Here is a 20,247-nt window from a genome sequence, read left to right on the forward strand (position 1 = left end):
GAGTGTTAAGCATATCCAGGTTTATCCTCCCTGGCTTAAGGTCACAAGGAGAAGTATCTTCTCAGATAGTGGTGTTCCTATCCAGGAAAATACACAGGAAGTCATACAAATTGGATTCCGCACACCAGAGAGGACTATACCCCATAGCAGAGAGGATGCCTCACTCATACATTTTGATTTTCATTTTGGCCTCCAGCATTTTTTCTCTCCACCCTCCTGGGCCTCAGGAACCATGAAGGGAGCAGCCCTTCATTTCATTTTCTCCTGCTTCCTCCTCTGCCTATTGATCCTAAGAAAACATTTAAAACTCTACAAATGAAAATCAAAATCAACTAGTATCAGGACAGAGACACCAGGAACGTGGTCATAACAGACGAATGTACTGCTTAGAGGCACTTTAACTGAGAGTTTACCCAACCAAGTCAGGAGCAGACTCTTTTACATAATGCCCGGAAAGAAAAGCATTAGTTGATCCATCCACAGATGCACTCATGCATTCAACAGACACGTACGGGATGGGAGCTATGGTCCAGGTAGTGTTTCCCCATACTGGGGGTACAGGGACACATAAGGCCCAGACCTCTCACATGCTCCTTGAAGTAGGCTTCCTGATGTACTCACAGAAACTGCTATTTTCCCTAAGATGTCCTCTGGAATTGTTTGGCCTTTATCAATCACTTGTTTGTAGAATTTATCTAGGGACGTGTCCATGAGCTCCATGCAGATCCAGACATCCCCCTAGAGGCCGGTCGGTTCAGAGGTGGTTAGAGAGGATGGAAAAGGGAAAAAAGGAGGAAACAGTTAACACCTGTCAGGAAGAACGGACGGTTTCTTGCTTGAGTTTTGGAGGAAATGTACTAATCCCTTCAAGCTCTCAAAGGGATTTATAAACAGGCAAGATTACCTCCAAAGAACAAACTAGCAGACAGCCAAGCCGACTTGCAGGTGATCACCCACTCCTTAATGAAAACTAGGATCTACACACTAATAGCCACAAGCAATAGAACTCAGAAGTCTAAGCCTTTACTGTCACTGCCCTCCAGGAGTTAAGTCCAGATACCTACTCCATGTCTGACCTCCCAGGCTGACCGCTGGTGGTAGTTTATCAAAAGGCTGGTTTTAAGAGGGAGATGAAGCATCGTAACCCACATCATCGTGAAGTGAAAAAGAGAGGCAGAGCAAAGAGGTAAGTGTAAGCCCACGTGGTACACAAGGCTACCTGAAGTATAGCAAGAGGCCAAAAGACCAGAGGATTTCAGGTTTTAAGGAATCTATCCAAATCAGTCTACAGACTCTTGATAGAGACAGTTCTGGCAAAATAGACAAACCAAAACAGAAAGGAGAAAGGGGGCCTCAGCCATTTAAAAGGGCTAAATGCATTTGAAAATACCGTGGTTTCAAGCCAACTTTGCACCAACATTTCACAAGCATGAAACTCTACAGAAGACACGTCAAACAAGAAAGAGCACTGTGACTACGTATGGCATTTATGTGATCAAGGAAACTTCTTGTTAAGCTATCGCTCTCCTTGGAGTTTGAAGGGAAGGATCACCTACCTCACGGAAGAGTGCGCCATAAAAGGTGACCGTAAAAGGACAGTCCACGGTCCTCATGGAAATATCCAAATCCATCAGTAACCTTTTCTGCTCCTGGCTATTTACTGTGGCCCGGATCCGCTGAATGGGAATGCATGAAAAATGTATGGTTACTGCTCCGAGGATGAGTCTGGTAATAAGGCAGAGGGACCTTGAAGCGTCCCATCCTGAGAATGGTACCAAAATCCACAGCACAACTTCCAGAAACAGCCCTTCAGATATCTACCCTGAAGGATTAGCTGTTTGTAACGAATGAAAAGGAAGGAAGACCGTTATTCATTTGATTTCCCGAATAACCCCCAGTAAGGAGCAAACTGATAATATATTTTGGAGAGTGTGCAGATGTTTGGGAATGCATTTCCAAGTTATAAAAACAGTCTGATTTATTATGTGGGTTTAGTGCAAAGAGGTCAGAGTATTAATTGATTTCGGGCTGATTTGGGGTCCTATAAAAAAAAAAGCCAAAAGCCCCTCTTTGTGAACAAGTAAGAATATTTGGACTGAACAGCAACTGTAAGAGAATTGATTCAGGAAAGGAAAGAGGAGGAATCAAACTGAAATGGAGAAACTGTTCATTCCTACCCCAGGGCTTCTGAGAGAAGAGAAACTTGTCACACCAGCAAATGTAGCCTTACAGAAACACGATTATGTCATTAAATGACAAGACGATATAATATCACGAGGCTTTCACATTTTTTGCCTATGTAGCAAAGAGCCTGCAGAAGAAGAAACTGAAAAATCTACAAGGTAAGGGAAAGATATCTCCATTCTCCAAAAAGAGGCATCCCAGTCATCTGACCACCCACATTCCTAACAGTTCATCTAGAATTAATACGTTGGTCATTCTCCAAGGTCCTTCCAACATCTACTCAAGAAATTTGCAATGATTCTAAATTTCTTTTTATAGCTCAAAAGCTATGCAAATTTGCTCAAGATGATTTTACCCTCCTTTTTCCCACAAACGGAGACAATTTCCGCCCTCAGTTCGGGTTTCCTGATTTTCAGGGACAATTCTTTAAAAGCAACAGAATAAGGGTTAAAAAGACACTTGCGAGACACAAAACCCAAATGCCATATGTGAGCTCTTGTTTGGATTCTGATTTGAAAAACCAGCAGGAGAAAAAACAGCAACAACTATTAGATGACGTTGAAGAGCTATTATTGATTCTTTGACGTGTGGTGACGATGGCGGTGGTTGCACAAAAAATTAAAAGGAGGGGTCGGATTTATCAGTTAAAAAAACCTAGTTGATGTAACTCATGCCAAGGAAGCATATTTCACATATTTGGAGGGGAATATTGTTCCCTATGAATAAGCTTTTCTGTTTCACCCCACGGAGGATTGTTTTGCTTATATGAAGAGAGCTGGTTTGTGCTTGAGATGGACAAACACATAAATCAGGGATGGAAAACGTTTGGGGAAGGGGAACTCTACCTTCACCGCCATGATCTGCCCGCTGGGCACATGCCGCATCTTCTCCACCACCCCGTACGCCCCCCGGCCCAGCTCCACTATAGGCTCCAGGTCATCCGCCTTCACCTCAAAGTTCTGCAGGAGAGAAAAGCAAGAATACAATAGGAAAAAGGGAAATAAACTGGACACAGGCTACCTTGTCCTCTCTCTAGTTTCTCCCAGCGTTCTAGGGGCTCTTTCTAGTCCAGAACTTTCTGGTCTAGAAGCTTTTCCAAGCAGCTACTGAAAGCAAGAAGTGCACGGGAGATGGGTAGACCCTACTGCACCTGCTCGTCACGGGCAATACAGACATCCAGCTCCGACTGAGCCTCCACATGGCTCGGTGAAGGCTAACTCTGCACCGTGGTTCTTTAGCCCTGCCCCTCGTTTGTTGGCTGATGGCAGCTAGATCTAGGCCTGGACTTCGACGAATCTACCCCAAAGAGCACCATCTACTCGCTTCAAATACCTTCCCTCAGGACCACAACAGCCCGATTTCAGTTCGACATTCAAAACAGCAAGAGCTCCACAGACCATTTCCGTTTACATTCAGACTTTATTGACCCACCGCCCCTGACAGCATGTTACAGAAAATACAGTTTTTTCGTTGGCCAGTTGGAAAGCATCCATGTAAAATGGTCACGATGTTAACTGGCAGACATGATTTTTCTCACCTGATTTCCAATAGAAATGCAAGCTTTGGAGTCTAAATCTCGAGGTGGCCTAAGAAAGAGAAGGGGAGGAAAAAAAACATGAGACATCTGGTCAAATACGACCTTCCCAAATCAGATGTGACTGGAGAGATCTGTCCTTAGGATTAAGGTGAAAGCTCATGGGTAAAATAAAGCAGCATAAAGTGTGGGATAGTGTGGGATTTGGAATAAAATACATTTGCATTTAAATCACTTAATCTCTGAACTCCCATTTCTTTTTAAAATTTATTTTAATTTATTTATTTTTGGCTGCGTTGGGTCTTTGTTGCTCTGTGCGGGCTTCCTCTAGTTGCGGTGAGCGGGGACGACTCTCCCTCGCGGTGTGCGGGCTTCTCATTGCGGTGGCTCCTCTTGCTGCAGAGCGTGGGCTCTAGGCACGTGGGCTCAGTAGTTGTGGCTCGCAGGCTCTAGAGCGCACGGGCTTCAGTAGTTGTGGCTTGCGGGCTCAGCAGTTGTGGCTCGCGGGCTCCAGAGCGCAGGCTCAGTAGTTGCGCTTGGGCTTAGTTGCTCCGCGGCATGTGGGATCTTCCTGGACCAGGGCTCGAACCCATGTCCCCTGCACTGGCAGGCGGATTCTTAACCACTGCGCCACCAGGGAAGCCCCCGTTTCTTCTTTAATACAAAGATATTAGTACACTACCTTGTGGAGTAGGAGCGGGTATTAAATGAGATATTCTAAGTAACATGCTTAGCAGAATCCCTGGCATACAGTAAATATTCAGTAACTATGAGTCATATATATATAGTTATGTGGATAATTACACTACTCTAGTAAGCCCCTGTATAAGTAATTATATTCTTATAAGGAAGTAAAAGTACCAGACTCTTCTTTCATCCGAGAGCATCCATGTGCCCAATTATCCCACCACTTTTTCCACAACTGTTTTAATAAAAAGAAACAATAATATGGTTCTGTTAACTCACAGAATTCATAGATCACAGGAATTCCAAATCTTATCTAATCCTGCCTTTAAGATGGAACAAAGGTCCAGACAGGTAAAGTGACTTGCCCAAGGTCACATTTTCAGGTCAGAATCCTTTCTGTTCTCCCAGGCTGGCATACCCAGTTGTGATATTTCTTCTATACATAGTGTCCTCACTACCCAGGGGTCATCTCAGCAGCTGAGGTTCGCTGCTTTTACGTCTCCATTAGAGAAAACAGAGTCTTCTCATGTGTATTTATTTCCCCTACTTCACTGCTACCTTGGCTGATAACAGTCCATGTACGAGAAAGATATTTGGCTTGGCTGTGCACCTAACTGTGAGCCTAGAGAAGCCCTTTCTTCAAATAAATACACCAAAAGCATCCTGACAAAAGTAGTAAATGCCAAGAAACACAGAAAACATAACATACAACAAACAAAACACACATAACAAACACAACATAACAAACTTGTTAATATGATCAAACGAATAAAGCGATAGGAGGCTAAAGACAAAAAGAATCCCGGTGTTGCCTGAAGAAAGGGCGACCGAAAAGGGTGGAAATGCAGGTGTCCCCAAGGGGACGTTCCAGGTCAGAATTATACAGAAAAATACAAGGGACGAAGAAAGGAAGAGAGAAAAAAATCCTTGGCCAATGACAATTTTCCCCGTCCCTAATATATTATAATTCTACCCCTCCTGCTGAAAGTGACTAAATAAAACAATAAGTAAAATGTAGGAACATAAGCACAGGTACACACGTGAATCTAAGGTTTTAATGGCAAGCCTTCCCTCACCTTAAAAATCTCTTTGAAACGTATAGAAAACCTAAAATAAAGGTTTTCTATAGTAACTTAAAACCAGGACCGAGAGGGAGGGATAAAGAGGAAAACACACACACACACACACACACACACACACGGCAGTGATGTTTTCATATATCTTGTGTTTCTGAGCAGGGGATTTTTCTTCAGAAACACTTTCTGAGGAATTAAATTTCTGAAAACCTGATTTCTCACTCTTAAAACCTCCAAAGCTCTTTTTCTTTAGTTGTCACAATTTGTTTGTAGTAATTGCAATGGAACTTTGATATAAAGACAAATATTATTTGAAACACGTGACTAATCTAAACAGTAAAAAATCCTTTGCAATTGTTCAGACCCTTCCTTTTAAAAAGAATGAAGTAACAGAAAAGGTCACTAGTTATTTGGGGCTACGTCCACGTGCTTGCTGTCCAGCGCGAGTGCTGGGTGAGACCTCCTCCAGGTCTGACATTCCAGTATTCATACCAGGGCTCTGCAAATTACAGTCCATGACCCAGCTGTGGATGAATTCTACACATTTAAAGGGTTGGAAAAAACAAACGACAAAGCATCTTCGGCAGAGGCCAGGGTGGCCTGGGTAGCCCCAAATATCTACTACCTGGTCTTTTGCACAAGAAGTTTGCTGACTCCAGCTTTATTCTAACCTTGCATGACAACTTTACCTCACAGGAGGGTTTCACGCCATTTTCCAGAAAGAGAAAAATGAAACCCAGAAAAATTCCTCAACAGAGCTGAAAACAAAACTCATGTCCCCCAAGTCTCGGCCTTGACCTAAGGAGAAGGGGGTAGAGGCTGAACACTGGGCTAAGTGCTTTACCCGCTTCTCCTATCATTAAAACACACACACACACACACACACACACACACACACACACCCCTACCTAAAAGTGTCATTGTTCCCATATTCCAGATCAAAACCTGTTTGGTGTCACCTTGAGCTAACTTGCTCCCAAGTGGTGAAGCTATGATTCAATCCAAGTCTGACTGAATCAGAGAAAACTTCCCCCACACCCAGGCCCCCTCTAATGAAAATGACCACCCACTCGCCATGAGGCCTACAGGCTCAGCGAGTCTGCCAAAAGCATCAAACGATGGACTGAAATGGACAGCTTGTATTGGGTTAGTTGACACTCTATCCTGTCCAGGGCTGGGCATATCCATTTGTCTGGGGCACCAAGTCTGTGCAGGAGGTTTAAACTGTGTGTGGACATTCTCTGTTGCTTATTCACTATTTCAGTGTTCTGGGGAAAGAACCAAACTTATTATGAAACTCCTAACCCTGGAAGGCCAAAGGTATTCCAAAGGCCACCTGCTATTACTTTTTTATATAAACAACCAGCTCCGGTTTATTAAAATAATTATTTATTTATAATTCTACATGAGTAACGAGGTTACTGGTTACTATTATAATTATTATTCACCTATAATAATGTTTATTAATAACAATGGGTACTTATTACCTAATGATAATATTTGTTAAGCATCTGTGTGGGCCGGAGACCATGTGAGACCCTTTCCATCAAACATCTTCTTTAATTTTCACAACTCTTAGAGGTGTTAGCTCTATTTTAATGTGAAGAATTGACATTGAAACAGGCTAAATAATTTAAGAGATATCATCAAAGAGATGGTGACACTGGAACACAGAGCGACGCCACGAAGTCTTCTCAGCTGCAGAAGTAAAAGATCCTGCCTCTGATGGAGAGCCGTGGGCTATTTGGCTGTAGTCACGAGCAGTCTAACGTGTGGCTAAGAGCACATGCCTGAGGGTCAGAGAACCCTCAGTTTGTATGCCACCTCTTCCACTTATTAAGTGAAATAATAATGATAATAACAACAACACTTAGATCGACATTCATTGAGAAATTGCATTGGAAAATGCACTAAACTTGACACTGAATATGGACTGTGACATCTAATCCCCATAGCAACCCCATCAGTGTTTGTTCCCGTTTTTCACAAGCGGGAACTAAGGCTTAGAAGGGTTAGGTAACTTGCCTAAGATATCCAACTGGGGAAGTTCAGATCCCAGATGGGAACCCAGGCATTCCAGCACCAGAACCTGGGCTCTTGGAGCTCAGCTGCTTTTGAGCAGGGCCCCTGACCCTTGTATAGGTCTGTCTTCTCACTTACGAAGTGAGAGGAATAACAACTACCTCTGAGTTTCTTGTGAGGATTAAGTGAAAGAATACTGACTAGCATGGAATCGATTTAGAATTAGTTGCTGCCAATCAAGTGAGGGAACAGCCCAGAAACCTGAGTCAAAGACACATTGGCATCAGTGACTCAAAGAAAAAACTCAAGTGAAGAGACCACACACGTGGCCCTAAAAAGAATGGGGCTCTGTCCCGGTCTATTTATTTGTGTGTAGTTCAGCAGAAGGCGGCAGGGTGCATATAAATGGCAAGAGTCACCAAGCCAAGCTCACAAAATTGCCAAGAAAAACTCAAAATGAGGAAGCTGCTTCTTTAGGAGTACATATTTCAGCCTCAGTATTAAAATACTAATAATAACAACAACAGCAATAATCCTGTCCATGAGCTAACGTGGGACAGTCTACAGTCATGAAGGGACCTTGGCTTTACAGGATGAAACAGAAAAGTACGTTCAAGGCTTATTCTACCACATGAGGGAAAGACAGCAAAGAAACTACTTTTACCTTTGCATAGGTTTTTATTCACTTCTTTATACCGAGCAAGGATTTATGGTGGTTTTCAAAAATTCATTAAAAAAACCCAGAAAATTAATATAAATTAGAAGGTGAAGACTAGCAAATTTTAAAGGGAAGGAATAAAAGACAGCTGGAAAGTGGATATGAGAATATATCCTGAAGGAAATGATAAAGAGCAGAAAAATATCAATACACCATTCAAATGGCTACAACAAAAAATAGTGGCGTCACCAAATCTTGGACAGGATGTAGAGAAACTGAATCACTTATACATTGCCGGTGAAAATGCAAAATAATATAGCCACTCTGGAAAACAGTTGGGCAATCTCTTAAAAACTAAACACGCACTGCCACCAGCAATTCCACTAATGGGTATTCTCCTCCCAGAGAACTAAATGTTTATGTTCACACAAAAACCTGTACATGATTGATCATAGCCTTACTTACAACAGCCAAAAACTAGAATCAGCCCAGGTGTCTTCAGTAGGTGAGTGGTTAAACTCTGCTGTCTGCATGCACACTTACAGATGTACATGCATAACTCAGCAAGATATACTACTCAGCGATTAAAAGGAGCAAAGTATGTATACAACATGGATCAGTCTTCAAGAAATTATGCTGGAGTGGTGAAAGCCAATCCCAAGAGGTTGCACACTATAATCCCACTTATATAATTTTTTTAACGAGAAAAATTAATAGACAACAGATTAGTGGTTGCCAGGGGTGAAAAACAGTATTGGGAGAGGTGAGGAGGGAAGGCAGTCGTGATTATAAAAGGGCAACATGAGGGATCCTATTGGTTTCAGAACCATTCAGTTTCTTGACTGTAGTGGTGAATGCATGAACCTACACAGGTGACAAAAATGGTACAGAAATTTAACATCACACATACTAGTGAATATAAGTAAAACTGGAAAACCTGAATAAGATGGGTACATTGTATCACTGTCAGTATCAATTGAGCTTATAATACTATAGTTTCACAGAATGTTACCATTGGGCAGAGAATATAAAGTTTCTCTATATTGTTTCTTACAACTGAATGTGACTGTACAATTATCTCAATAACATTGTCAATTTGAAAAGTCAAAGAAAAAAAAGATCAGAAATCAATAAAATTGAAAGCAGGAAAATAAAGGAAACAAAGTTGGCTCTTTTAAAAATTCAATAAAAATTGATAAACCCCTAGGAAGACCAACACAGATAAAGAGAAAGAAGATACAAATTATCAATATCAGCAAAAAAAGAGGGGGATATCTCAATATATCCTGCAGTCATTAAAAGAGTAATCAGGAAATACTATGAGCAACTTTACTTTCATAAATTCAACAACTTAGAAGATATTCCTTGAAAACTGCAAACTGCCAAAACTTAGCCACAATGAAATAGATTATCTGAGTTGCCCTATAACTATTTAAAAAAATGAATTGGTAATTTAAAAGCTCCAGAAAAAGGAATATATAAGCCCACTTTGTTTCCCTGGGGGAATTTTTTTTCTTTTTTCTTTTCTTTTCTTTTTTTTTTTTTTTTTTTTTTTTTTTGCGGTACGCGGGCCTCTCACTGCTGCAGCCTCTCCCGTTGCGGAGCACAGGCTCCGACCGGGGCACGAACCCGCGTCCCCTGCATCGGCAGGCGGACTCTCAACCACTGCGCCACCAGGGAAGCCACCCGAATCATTATTTTGTACACCTGAAACTAATATTATATGTCAGTTATAGCTCAAAAACATTTTTTTAAGAATTACCGCCTATCTTATACAATGTCTACAGAAAACAGAAGGTACTCTTACCAACTCATTTTATAAGGTCAGCATTACCTTAAATACCAAAACCAGAACATAATAGCTCAGACACACACACATACACACACACACACACACACACACACACTACAGGTCAACATCTCTCATGAATTTAAGACACAAAAATATTCACATTTTAGGAGATTAAATCCAACAATGTATAAAAAAAGTAGTATACCCCAACCACGTGGGAGAAATATACCACATTCATGGACTGGAAGACTGAGTGCAGTAAAGATGTCAGTGCTCGCTCAACCGATCTATAGGTTAAACACAATTCCTACCAAAAATCTCAGCAAGTTTATTTGTAGACATAGACAAGCTTATTCTAAAACTAACATGAAAAGAGGAAAGCCCTAGAGTAACCAAAATAGTTTTGAAAAAGAAAAACAAAGTGCAAGGAAATCACTTTTCCCAATGTGAAGGCTTACTATATAGCCGCAGGAATCAAGACAGTATGACAGACTGGCAGAGCAACAGACTCAGAGACCAGTGGAGCAGAATAGAGAACCCAGAAATAGATCCACACAAATACGCCCAATTAATATCTGACAAAGGCACAAAAGCAATTCAGTGGAGGAGGGATAGCCTTTTCAGCAGATGGTGCTGGAGCAACCAGAAATCCATTGGCAAAAAAAATAAAGCCCAACCTAAACCTCACATCTTGTACAAAAATTAAACTCGAAATGTAACATAGCCTTAAATCTAAAATGTAAAACTAAAACGCTTCTAGAAAAAACATAGGAGAAAATCTGTAAGACCCAGGACTAGGCAAAGGGTTCTTAAACTTGTCACCAAAAACATAACACATAAGAGGAAAAACTGATAGATTGGACTTCATCAAAATAGAAAGACGAGGGCTTCCCTGGTGGCGCAGTGGTTAAGAATCGGCCTGCCAATGCAGGGGACACAGGTTCGAGCCCTGGTCCGGGAAGATCCCACGTGCCGTGGAGCAACTAGGCCCGTGCACCACAACTACTGAGCCTGCGCTCTAGAGCCCGTGAGTCACAACTACTGAGCCCACGTGACACAGCTACTGAGCCCGCGCGCCTAGAGCCCGTGCTCCACAACAAGAGAAGCCACCGCAATGAGAAGCCTGCGCACCGCAACGAAGAGTAGCCCCCGCTCGACGCAACTAGAGAAAGCCCGCGCGCAGCAACGAAGACCCAGAGCAGCCAAAAATAAATAAATAAATAATTAAAAAAAAAAAAAATAGACGAAAAGACCCATTACAGACTGGGAGACAATGTTCTTGAATCACATACCTGACAAACTCTGTGCATCTAGGATATATGAAGAACTCTCAAAACTCAACATAAAAAAAAAAATCTGATTACATAATAGGCAGAGAATTGCACAGACATTTCACCAAAGAAGATATAGGGATGGGAAATAAATGCCAAAAGTATTCAACAGCCACTAGAGAAATGAAAATTAAAACTGCAGTGATATCTCACATCTACCAGAATGGCTAAAATGAAAAGCAGTGATGACGCTGACAGGGATGCAGAGAAAGTGGGTCATTCATACATTTTTGGTAAGAATGTACATGGGTAAAATCACCCTGGAAAATACTTGGCAGTTCTTTCAAAACTAAAAATGGACTTACCATATGACCCAGTAATTGCACTACTGGACATATATCCCAGAGAAACAGAGACTTGTTTCTATGCAAGAACTTATACATGAATGTTCACAGCAGATGTATTCATAACAGCTCAGCTGGAAACTACTTGCATCTCCTTCAAAGGCTAAAGGGTTTAACAAACTGTGGTATATCCACACCATGGAATGGTAGTCAGCAACAACAAAGAATAAACTATGGATACATGCGATAACTTGAATGAACCTCAAGGAAATGATGCTGGATGAAAAAGGCCAATCTCAGAAAGGAGATGCATGATTCCATGTGCACCACAATCAAGAAGTAATGAAATGGAAAAGGAGAACAGATCAGTGGTTGCCAGGGATTAGGGACGGGAGGGGTGGGGGTCAGAGGTGGGGAGTAAAAGGAGAGGGTCTTGTAGTGCCATACACTTAGGTATCTTGATTGCGGTAGTCGTTATGCAAGGCTGCACATGTGACACAACTGCACAGAGCGACACACACACACACACACACACACACGAGGGCTTATATTGCTGGTGAAATGTGAACACGTTCTACGGTTTGCATCAACACCACTTTCTTGGTTTTGATATGATACTAGGGTTGTGTAATGTTAACATTGTGGGGGACACAGATGGGGGAAGGGTACAGGGGACTTTGTACATTTCTCTGCCACCTCCTGTGAATCTAAAATTACTTCAAAATAAAGTTTTAAAAGTATACCCCCTGAAGTCCCGTATAGGGAAGCCACATGTTTGATCCTAAGCTCACGAGAAGAAACCAATCAGAGAGGAAAAGTTATTAATTACATAGTTCGTAGGTCCAAGGGAAGAAAAATAACCAGAGGGACCGAAAAAAAAAAAAAAAAGAAACCCCAGTCTTCGTAGTAGATATGGAAAGAATTCCTCCTGCAGATCCTCATGAAAGGAGCACTCTCACTTGAATTTGGCTCTACAGTCCAGGGCGCTGAAGAACAGCCCTCCCCTCTGCTCCGTCCCTAGAGGTTCTTCAGTGGAAAGTGTGTTTACATGGTTGCATAAGATGCAATGACCAAAGTCTTACAGAACATGATCATTTTTATTAGCACATTCCAACACCAGGGGTGCACTGTCTGATAGGGAATGATCACGGTTAAGGTCAGAAACCTCTACAAAGGGAGGTGCTTTTTTATAGATGAGCAGAAGCCTGAAACATTTAAGTTTCCATTGGTATGGCCTCTCATTGTACTTGCTGTGCTTTTATGGTACCTCTGCTGTAATTGTTTTTCTTGGAATTTCCGTTCCTCCCATGCAGATGCTCTGATAGGTGGTCATACCCCCAGCTAGGCAGGAAATACCCTCCCCACCCAACAGAGAGACAAAGAAACAAGATGGAGGCTCCAGGAGAGGGTGCCCTGCTTCACCAGGACCCGAGCTCCCTTAGGGATTTGGGCCAAAGGCTCAGCTAACAAAGGAGTGGTCCTTCATCTCATGTTTGCCTTCTGTTTATATGGGCAGGATTTAGGTGGCAGGATGCTGAGTTCTCACCAAATACCATCTTTCTACCTCAAACAAAATTTTATAGTAGTGGCTCTCTCAGGGGTTTGCTTGTTTGCTCAGATCTATATAGAAAAGGCAAAAAGTCCATGTCCAGTGACCTTTTTGGATTTACATAGGACCCCATCTGCTGAACGCATTTGTAGAATTTTTAACCAACTAGCAATGAGTTCAAAGCTACCCCTTCCATATCGACTAACCGACTATGATTTTTTTTTTTCGGGTCTCAGAACAGTAAGTACTTGGCTTCCTCCTTTAAAGGGCTCTCCTTTCTAACAACTATCTCCATAGTTAAGGTATTGCTCACCAGTCCAAAAATGAACTCCCATTCCCTGGAAATCTGTAAAGTGCAAGCATTTGGATTAAGACGATGATCTTGCCAGACTTACGTGGAACTGGTCTGAGGTTGTTCAAATGCTTCTTTTGGGATTTTAAGGCCAGGGTTTCTCTTCTTGCCTGTTGGGAAAGATGGAAGAATAAGTTAAGGTCTGAATCACAGCATGAGAGCTGGGACAGAGACTGCAGCAGAAAAAAAGGACAGAACTGGGAACGCAGGTCTCATTTCCACATTCAGAACTCCACTTCCTACCAGGATGGCTGTGAATGACAAGCACCAGTCACCAGGCTGAGCAGAGCCTCCCAAGTGCAGACTGAGGTCACGGATGAGGTTTTTCACCAGTGCAGGGTGCAATGTCAGTATAAGGCTGCCAATCCTCCTTACCCAGGAAGACCTGCCCTTTTCTCCCTGCTGGGAGTTCGGCATTCCAACTTCTTCTTTATTTTCTTGTACACAACAATGGTAATGGTAGACGGTGTTAGTTACAGGGTTTTTTCCTTTATAATGTCAGTCAGATGTACTCACACTTCTCTTAGTATACCATAGTTTTCTAAATTGATCTTTGATTAGCTGACAGAGTTAACCATGGAGGTAGAATAAAACATACTTTCCCACTGTTCTCCCCTTCCTCTTCTCAACCACCTAAGCGAAGGGTAGGGTAATACTTATTTACTTTTTCCCCGTTCCAAAAAGGATTATGATAACAGATGGGCCCATGCAAGGAGGCTGTCGCTTCTTTGGGGGCAAGATGGGAACATAATCAATGTGTTTGTTCATCATCCCCGGGCTGAAACCACAAGAGAGCTTGGCTCAAATACTTTTGTTGATGGTTTAAAAGAACAGACTGAAAAATGACGGCTCAAGAAGCGATAGAGAATCCAGTCTTGTAAAGGCTCGGGATTTTCCTCATCTAAGGACATCCTGTATCTCTTCATGCTTGGCAGGAAACGCCAGAGCAGAGCTGGATACAACACCCGCGGGCTTACATTCTTTCTCACCTCTTCTCCACGTCGCAGGGAGCACTACAGAGCTGACACAAACCCTGCTTAAGGCTCTGAGTAGAGATCTGCAGCTGCATAGAAGCTGCAGAAGTCATATTCTGTAGCCTCTTGCAGGAAAATGACATCCAAAGACTTCAGTGACTGCTCACCACCAGAGAGCCAGCAATGACACAGTCAGAATCAGAATCCAGGTCTCCAAACACTCAGGTGGGAACTCTTGCCTCTGTGCCACAATGGATGAAGTTTAGAGGTGACCAGAGAGAATGAGGTAGGGGAGTACGGGGTTATGAGTTTTTAAAAACGAGATTACAGGGGCTTCCGTGGTGGCGCAGTGGTTGAGAGTCCGCCTGCCGATGCGGGGGACACGGGTTCATGCCCCGGTCCGGGAAGATCCCACATGCCGCGGAGCGGCTGGGCCCGTGAGCCATGGCCGCTGGGCCTGCGCGTCCGGAGCCTGTGCTCCGCAACGGGAGAGTCCACAACAGTGAGAGGCCCGCGTACCGCAAAAAACAAAACAAAACGAAAAAACCAGATTACATCCAGTTCCTTCACTCACCAAGAGACCCCCAGGGTCACTTTTCATCTGACTCTTGATATCCTCAACTATAAAACGGTGTAGTAACATCAATACCTACCATATCGGACTGATGTGAGAACCATGGGATAACACATATGAAAGAGCAATGAAATTATAATCATTTTCAAAAAACAAGCTGCACAGTCTCATAAAAGAAAATGAGTCATTTAAGAAACTCAGGAACAGGGACTTCCCTGGTGGTCCAGTGGGTAAAGCTCCACGCTCCCAATGCAGGGGGCCCGGGTTCGATCCCTGGTCAAGGAACTAGATCCCGCAACCAAGAGTCCTCATGCCGCAACGAAGATCCCGTATGCCGCAACTAAGACCCAGCACAGCCAAAATAAATATATAAACATTTAGAAACTCAGGAACAGAATTGGTATATTATCATAGTCCAATGTAATGTATAATTGTGACCTTTCTTTCTATGCTTTCAAAATCCAGAAATCTAGATCAATTCTGCCAAGTTGCATAAAGCCAGGAAGCAACATGCTTGGCAGTAATCAACACAGAGAAAGCCTTTCAGACCCACCTTCACTGAGTGAAGTTAAGTCAGAAAGAGAAAAACAAATATTGTATATTAATGCATATATGTGGAATCTAGAAAAATGGCACAGATGAACCAGTTTGCAGGGCAGAAATAGAGACACATGTAGAGAACAAACGTATGGACACCAAGGGGGGAAAGTGGTGGATGGGTGGGATGAATTGGGAGATAGGGATTGACATGGGTACACTGATGTGTATAAAATAGATAACTAATAAGAACCTGCTGTATAAAAAAATAAAATTCAAAAAGAAAAAGAACCACCTTCATCGTAACAGGTCTTCTCAGCTCTCTCCTCATTTGGACTTACCTATGCGTTTTACAAAAATTCAAAACTCACCATTTACCTTCCTATTCCTGGAGCTCAGATGGCCATTGAGCACATGTCACTGAGCTAGTCATTGACAATACACAGAGCTGTACTATGCTGGGTCTGATTGTGAGAATCCAAGTAGATCAATGGCCTAATTCCAACAGTTCCCACCCACGGGCCTCAGGCAATACATAGGGAAGGCTATTTTAAATGAGACACTCTAAGGAAGAATGAACAAGTTTGACTTGTCTAAACATCATGCAGATTCCAACACAGGTGACAGAGAATTCAGGTAATCCCGACAAATACAACCCTGTTGTTCTCACAGATAAAACGAAACAAAATGAAACTAAAATATATTTTTCCTGCAAAAAAGCCTCCCCAGATGCCATTTACGCAAGCCGAAAGCAAACGTTACTCTTAAGTTCCTACATCTCTCTTCTTCATTTCTAACTCAGCTCTTACAAGATGGATGTCAAGAGAAATACCTATTTATGGAGGAAAACACCTTTGAAAAACTTTAACATAGCAGTCAATTATTACACCATAGGAATTAATTATTCGTAGTTCATTAATAGCAATCGGCTATTAAGCTATAACTAACAAATCATCAAAACGTCTATACGAAGAAATAGCAAAAGAAAGAGAGAAAACTTTTGGCACAGAGACTAAAGAAATAAATGACCCAAACAACAATAAAGTCTTCTAGGTGTGGGAAAAGAAGACCCCTGGTTCTCCTCTGACAAAAAAAAAAAAACAAGAAAAAGGGTTCCAGCAGACACAAAACCTAGTTGAATCACCATTAGAAAACACCCTGCCTTCATTTTTTAACAGTAAATAAAACACAAATCACAAAGGCACGCACCAACATTCCATAATTCACTTACTTGACCATCACTGGAAGAACAGCCCCGTAAAAGACCAGCAGAGGTACCTCTAATAAGGGTTTCAGGGCTGCTGGGAGAGCGAGCAGAAGAAAACCCCAGAGAAGGCTTCTTTACTCGGAAGACGGCACTTCAGCCGAGCAAAACGGAGCTGCACAGACTCCACCCCTCCTGCAGTGCCGATCACCCCAAACCTCTGCAAGTTTATTGTTCCCAGGGAAACTCCCACTTCAGGAAGGGAGAGTCCAAGTGGGTCTGTTTGAACACCAAGGTGTGACATTAAGCATTAACCAGACTTGGAGGAATAAATCTATAAAGTAATTCTGGATAGCACAGCGTTCTCCAGCTTTCCTATAAATGCCTCTTTCATTTCTTAAAGAAAGGAAAACAATATGTGATCAGTTTCCAGCTGTGTTTATTTCAAAGCAGTCTGTTCCCCTTGGAAAGGCTGCCAACACCTGACTGTTAACATTTAACACTGTGTTAAAAAAAAAATTAAGGAGAGGCAGCAAAATGAATAATAAAACTAAGTGGCCAACTATGATAAGTGGCCTTTTTGCTTGACATTCAAAAGCAAAAATGAAAAATACGTCAGAAAATAGGCTCTATGTTATGTCACATGCTAGTAACAAGCCTTCTCAGAAGGAGAGAATTCTGTATACGTCTGCAGATCTCAACCAGCTGTGCCCTCTTATTGGCACAATCTGCAAAGGATAAAAACCTCCTTGGCCTGATGGAGCATATGTGGTACCATATTACATCAGCCTGTGTCACACCCATGCCTGTTTTCTCCAAAAATATTGTAGTCCCACTGCACACATGTATTGGCAAAATTCATCTTAAACCAAAGCCTTTCCCCAATGGCACTGGGGAAAAAAAGAAAAAAAACCTTGCCAGTAGTTAGAAAACATTTACCAAGCCACAGAAATGTTCACCAGCTCTGACCGTACCGAAAATGATGGGGTACACAAGACATCTTGCTGGGCACCGCTCAGAGAAGCTAAGCACAAAGGGCTTCTCTCATGTGCCTTATTACATAAAACAGAAGATCGCGCTCCAGCGCCAACCCAAACAGCAAGAGAAACCAGAGGGGTGGAATCCGGAGGCTCTCCTGACACCTAAATGTTTGTCAGCCTGGCCAAGGGTCCGGGGACATGATTATGAGGGTTTACGATTATTGACACAGCTTTACAAAAGGATGGCTTTGCTCCCGGCTCCAAATTTATTTTAAAAATCTGTTTCCCAACGTGGATGGGATTTCCAGCCAAGTAACTGGCAACCTGAAGGCCCTGGCTGCCCTTGCCTTCATACTTGCATCTAGGCTTCAGTTCCACGGGTAGCTGGCACTAAAAGTGGCGGAGAAGTGTCATTAAATGTTATTAAGTCACAATGGTCAGATGTAAGGCAGCTCACAGAGCAGGGCAGAGTGAAGGGAGAACAGAGAGAGAGCTGGCTTAACAACAGTGACACGGAAGTGGACACAGAAAATTCCCCCAAACCACTGGATCTCACCCACCACTGAGACTCCCACCAGGATGCCAGATTTCTTTGGAATTACATAAAATTTAGGGAAGGAAAGCTGCAAAGTTCATTTTAAAACGTGCAGTCATTTTTATTTCAAGGAGGCAGATGAATCTCCTGAAACAACAGCTTTACCTCCGTGTCCCTGGGCTCAGGGGCTCCAGCCCTCCTGTGGACAGGAGCGCAACCTTCTAAATTCAGCCCGTTTATCACACGCCCCACAGAACCTTCCCAGACCTTCCCAGACACTACTTAAGGAGCACAGTCCACACCCACCAGCTTCCACAGGCCGGCATCTCGAACACAATACGAATTCAATGCAACTTCACCCAACTCCCAGTATTTTAATTTAAAATGTCCACTCTACCTAAGATAGATCTCCACGACCGTCTTCCACTCATATTCCTCATACCTTGTCTCACAATCTCGAATCACTTCTGCATTTATGTGTTCGTTTTTGAATCTACTTATTACTTATTTATTATCTGTCTCACCCAGAAACGTTCAGCTACAGCAGCAATTTTGCCCAGGGCTTGTACACCGTCAGTATTTGTTGACTGAACATTTGTTGTTCTTTTCTCAGCTGTTTTGAATTTTGGTATTGAGGTCTTCAAAAATAATTTTAAATAGTGTAGTCTGTAAAAATATTGAATCACTGTGTTGTACATCTGAAGCTAATATAATATTGTATATCAACCATAATTTTTTTTAAAAAAGCACAGAATGGAGTAGAAATAGTTCAACCTTGAGCATACGTAAGAGCTCGTTTTAAGTCCCCGCTGTGCCGCTTAACACTGGGACCCTGAGGATGATTCTGAAACTCAGTTTCCACAGCGACAAGCTGGAGACGAGACTCTGGCTGCTGAGAGATTTAGTTGGCATAACCTACGGGAAGGAGTCCAGCACACAGCAGGTACCCACCGGATAGCAGTTTCTTTTCTCCCTTCCACGTTTGTGCTTACATTTTTAAAATAGGGACGAAACAGAATGTCCCCTCTGTGGGCAGGTTATTTCTTCAAATGCCATCTCTGTTCTCCCCCTCCTGTGTTATTTATGTGAAGATGACATTTTCAAACATCTCATCGATCTTGAACCGTATTCTCTTGGTTCCCACTGACTACGGGAATTGTTTAAGCTCTATAGGATCAGGATCTCTGAGAGCAAACCCTCAGAATCCATATTTTTTATAAAGGACTTCAATTTTTGAGAGCAGTTTTAGGTTCACAGCAAAACTGAAGGGAAGGTACAGAGATTTCGCATATACCTTCCTGTTCCCATACATGCAGAGCCTCTCCCATTAGCGGCATCCCGCCAGAGTGGTGCATTTGTTACAAATGACGAACCCATATTGACACATCATCACCCACTCACTCTTGGTGTTGTACATCCTAGGGGTTTGGATAAATGTATACTATGCATCTATCATTACAGTGTCATACAAAGTAGTTTCATTGTCCTAAACATCCTGTTCTCCCCCTCTTCATCCCTCCTTCCCCCCAACCCCTGGCAACCACTGACCTGTTTACTGTATCTATAGTTTTGCCTTTTCCAGAATGTTATATAGTTAGAATCATACTCTGTGTGTGTGTGTGTGTGTATAGCCTTTTCTGATTGGCTTATTTCACTTAGTAATATGCATTTAAGATTCTTCCATATCTTTTCATGACTTAATAGTTCATTTCTTTATAGCACTGAATAATATTCCATTGTCTGGATATACCACAGTTCATTAATCCATTCACCTACTGAAGTGCATCTTGGTTGCTTCCAAGTTTTGGCAATTATGAATAACGCTGCTTATAAACATCTGTGCGCAGGTTTTTGTACGAACGTAAGGAGTGTCACTGCTGTATTGAAAGAGCTAGAGAATAAGACAAACCAATTCCTGTAACATCAGAGAGCATGTGTGATGTGCAGTAAAAGTATCGCACCATGAATACACAG

The 20,247-nt window shown here is 42.4% G+C and overlaps 1 protein-coding gene across 2 annotated transcripts in view; it reads right to left on the reverse strand.

Moving 5' to 3' along the window:
• Positions 1-20,247, reverse strand: part of MAP2K6 (mitogen-activated protein kinase kinase 6) — a 136,119-nt gene that overhangs the window by 32,151 nt on the left and 83,721 nt on the right. For both annotated transcript variants that reach the window (XM_089901710.1, XM_022589779.3), the window contains exons 2-6: positions 13,513-13,579; positions 3,722-3,770; positions 3,030-3,143; positions 1,557-1,676; positions 622-738 (exon numbers count right to left, since the gene is read on the reverse strand). In XM_089901710.1, the coding sequence (XP_089757836.1) occupies positions 622-738; positions 1,557-1,676; positions 3,030-3,143; positions 3,722-3,770; positions 13,513-13,579 (467 nt within the window). The remainder of the gene's footprint in view (positions 1-621; positions 739-1,556; positions 1,677-3,029; positions 3,144-3,721; positions 3,771-13,512; positions 13,580-20,247) is intronic.

The sequence above is a fragment of the Delphinapterus leucas genome, chromosome 19, assembly GCF_059928025.1.
Source record: "Delphinapterus leucas isolate spDelLeu-1000000601 "Yukka" chromosome 19, BTC_Dleu_Yukka2, whole genome shotgun sequence".
Lineage (NCBI taxonomy): Eukaryota > Metazoa > Chordata > Mammalia > Artiodactyla > Monodontidae > Delphinapterus > Delphinapterus leucas.